The following is a 3,652-nucleotide window of genomic DNA, read 5'->3' on the forward strand; positions in this document are numbered from 1 at the left end:
CCTCGCCAGTCGTTGTTCTTTGGGAGTGACTTTCGCCCCGCACCCGCCCCCACGTCCATGCCACTGCCTGCCATCATCGGGCCACGTGCAAACAGCGGTGCCGTATGCATGCCAGCCACTGTGAACTGCTGCGCAAAGCAAAAGAACACCTGTACATGTTGTGCGCAGCCGGTGTACGCGCACGCACAGAGCACGAGCCGCTGTCAGGAGCGGTCGGCAGAGGCAAAAGGGGGAGTTGCGGGAATCGAACCCGCGACCTCTCGCACCCAAAGCGAGAATCATACCCCTAGACCAAACTCCCGGTGGTGCGGCAGTACGAGCACATCCACAGCAACACAACCAAGCGCAACGCAGAGGGCTGCGTTTAGCGGCACACGCACTCGGGCACCTCGGCACCAGCCAGGCCCAGCGCAACTGGCCCAGCAGCGACCGGACCATAGGCTACATGCGCCCGCCACTGCGGCCGAGTGGCCCAGCAGGCAGCGTCCCACATGTGGCATATCCGCCACCCAGGCTATGCGGGCTGTGCGCACAGGGGCACCCACATGCAGACAGGCGCAGAAGACGCCAGTCGGCAAGACCATTGCTGGCCATGTCCCCAGATTGCATTGGTTACAAGAGGGACTTGCTGACGCGAGTCGCGAGCGACATCTGCTCTGGACCTCAGGGACGTGCCACCTGCAACGCCGACGTCCTACTCTAGTAGTAGGCTTGCTCTCGTAAGAGCTCCATTTACCTCCGGTTCTGCTCCTAACATCGAGTGCTAGGACCCTGCTCAATCACCCGACCAATCAGAACCACTCGATTGCTTGGAGTCCGCAGCAAACCTTCCGGACTGAATCCAGTCAAATCAACTAAGGCCTAAACTCGTCCAGCCCACTGCATGTCCGTAGTCTACCGTACTGCCAGGAAGTTTTTTCCAGTGCTAAGTTTTTTTCGGCTGCCAGGGATTAATATTTAACGTTTTCTGAATAACTTTTTTTTGTTGGGGCGGGATTTAAGTCTCGAATTTTTCGGCACATGTAGAGGCTGCGCCGGCGTGCTCTGCCACACGCACTCACACGCCGGTGCAGCCCCATCAGACAGCATACGGTACCGTACACCATAGGGAAACGCCTCCCACTGCTTCATTCCAAGCTTTCCGACCTATCTGGCCCCTCCGTCCAATGCGCACTATGATTGGGTGCATCCGGAAACGTGTGGCTCTGCGTGTGTGGCCGTTGGAACACACACGCGCGTGCCCCTCCCCGCTGCCCCTCCCCGCGCACCCCCCAGGTTTTCCCGCAGCTATTAAGTTTTTTTCATCTGGAACGCGAATTATCATTAACTTTTTCCAAATTAAGTTTTTTTCAACGCCACAAAATGATTTATGAAAAAAACTTCCTGGCAGTACGGTATTCGTTCCGATGAAAATCTGGGCTGGGCTGGGCTGGTGGCTGGTCTGGTCCGCAGCGCTCGTATCTTCCTTCATTCGGAACGAAATTTGCCCAACAAGGCCTCTGGCTGACGAAATTTTTTTGTGCTTGACTTTGAATTTCGGCCAGAACGCACGGGATCTTGGGGGGTCTTTCGTCAAAGAGACGAAGACATTTTTGGGATTTCGGCCACTTTTGGCCAAGGACAGGGGGTTCCAGCGGCTACTCCACGGCCGAAACCTGCGTGGCATATGGTAAGAAGGCTCAAAGGGCTGTATCTATGGGTGTTGACGGCGGGAGACAGGGTTTCCCCTGGCGGGAGAGTGAGGTTGGGTCGGCGGGAAGCAGGGGAGGAGTGGGCGTGTCGTGTCGGTGTCTACATCGTGCGGGTCGGGGGCGGAGCCCCCGGAAAAATTTTGGGGGTGAACGAAGCGGCGGCAGCCTGTTTCGTCAACTAAACGAAGCCATTTTAAGGAATTCGGCCACTGACGCCGCCCCTGCCTTCGTAAGATACGAGCGCTGCTGGTCCGTTCAGCCGATGGCGCTGGAATGCATGCGCACGCACTCCCCCTGCACTGGCCTACTCACCTGCTGCAGAGCCTTTCATCTTCGCATTGCATCCACCCAATTGTACTCGCACCGTCACAGGTCCCCGGGAATTCACCAACCTGCCTTAACCTTGTCCCATACTCCCATCGCACACCGTACACATACAGGTCCCCGCACGCCGCCCGCCACCAAATAAGGGGCTACACAACTCAGGCTTTGACGATGGCAACGTCCTTCACAGGGCTCCTATCTTAATGTCTCCAGACACTAATTGGCCATTTTGCAGTTTCCTAGACATTCCTCCCGGGGGCTATTGTCTGGGGCGAGACTTTGTTGGCCCGGGTTTGGGGCGGGTTTTGTCCGAATTCCCATGGAGAAGCCCCCAAACCGCCATGTGCCCAGACAAAAGACGGCGGCCACCCGGCCGTTTTTGTCTGGAGCTAGACATTACCCCCAAAACAAGATACGACCCCTGGTCCTTCATAACATCGGTGCACGTGATACGCGGTACAGCGTCTTCACAGGCAGCAGTACGCCTGACTTCCCCAGTACGCCTTGACTGTTCCGGCTCTCGCCGCCAGTACGGCAGTACCTCCAGTACAGTACGATGGCACCACCTACACCCTTTCTTTTGTCAATCACGCAATGCTCAGACTGCCGTTTGCCACCCCTCAGTTATAAGCGGCAGCCCAGCAACCTCGCACGGCATCTCCAGCATCCAGCTGCCAGCCCGCTGCCATTGCGCTAGCCTACCCAAGAGCCACCCGCAGCCCGCCACTCCCTCTCCCTCTCCCTGCCTGTCCCCCCAAACCCCGCCCTCCTTCCCACGGCCCACACCAGGCTCTACAGCCCCATCGGCCGGCGCCTGGACGTGGCGGGAGTGGTGCCCTTGCGCCCCGCGCCGCCCAGTCCTGGCGTGGCGATGGCGTCCCTCTCGCGGCTCCGCAGCGCCTCGGTCTGCCGCAGCCGGTCCGCCTCCTCCGCCTCCTTCTTGGCCTTGGCCGCCACCATCTCCGCAGCCATGGCTTCCTTGTCGGCGCGCTGCTTGCGCTTGGACTCAAGCAGGCTGCCGCCCACCTCCTGCAGGGGGGGAGCCAGCGATTAGGGGGGCCATTCATGATTTAGGGGGGTTGCAAAAATTGGTACGCGATAGCGAAGACGCATGACAAGACAAGGTCATGTTGGTCAGGAGGGTGGCTGTCCATGACGGGGTGATGGGCGCACATGCATGAACGCACGACACAGTGACGATTTACGAAATGGGGAGGGGCAGCGGGTGTGTACGGCTACCCTGAAGTCCGCTGACGCACAGTGTGCAAACCCTCCACCCGTCCACCCGCTCGATCATTTGCCCCTCGTCGCCACCCCGCACCTTGACGCTGAAGAACATGGGCCCCAGCTCCGCCAGCCACTCGGGCTCCACAGCAGTCACACACTGCGGGGGGGGGGGTCGGGGTTGGGGTGCATTCATGAATGATAATTGAAAGGGTGGGACAGGCAGGCAGGCAGGCAGGCAGGATGGTCAGCGAGCCGGGCAGGCACATACGGGAGGGGGGGGGGGGGTAGCCGTCCACAGAATGGTGAAGTCCTTCCTCACTCCACCCCTCCACCCCTCCACCCCCCGCTCGCCCAACCCGTCCAACCCCACTCCAACGGCGATTCCATCCCTCCACCTTCCCCCCCCCCCC

The 3,652-nt window shown here is 59.6% G+C and overlaps 1 protein-coding gene across 1 annotated transcript; it reads right to left on the bottom strand.

Moving 5' to 3' along the window:
• Window positions 1-1,777: 1,777 nt before the first annotated feature.
• On the bottom strand, window positions 1,778-3,652 carry CHLRE_05g239652v5 (uncharacterized protein). The gene is made up of 3 exons (XM_043062346.1): window positions 3,594-3,652; window positions 3,337-3,399; window positions 1,778-3,044 (listed from the first exon to the last, which is right to left on the bottom strand). Exons 1-3 carry the CDS (start codon window positions 3,627-3,629, stop codon window positions 2,808-2,810), a joined length of 336 nt encoding a protein of 111 aa, XP_042924589.1. The 5' UTR covers window positions 3,630-3,652; the 3' UTR covers window positions 1,778-2,807.

Source organism: Chlamydomonas reinhardtii, chromosome 5, assembly GCF_000002595.2.
Source record: "Chlamydomonas reinhardtii strain CC-503 cw92 mt+ chromosome 5, whole genome shotgun sequence".
NCBI lineage: Eukaryota > Viridiplantae > Chlorophyta > Chlorophyceae > Chlamydomonadales > Chlamydomonadaceae > Chlamydomonas > Chlamydomonas reinhardtii.

Coding starts and splice junctions, on each gene's coding strand:
- CHLRE_05g239652v5 (XM_043062346.1), bottom strand. CDS start 3,629: ATGGAATCGCCGTTGGAGTGGGGTTGGACGGGTTGG. Junction 3,400..3,593: donor AGTGGGGTTGGACGGGTTGG/GCGAGCGGGGGG, acceptor CCCCCCCCGCAG/TGTGTGACTGCTGTGGAGCC. Junction 3,045..3,336: donor CCATGTTCTTCAGCGTCAAG/GTGCGGGGTGGC, acceptor CCCCCCCTGCAG/GAGGTGGGCGGCAGCCTGCT.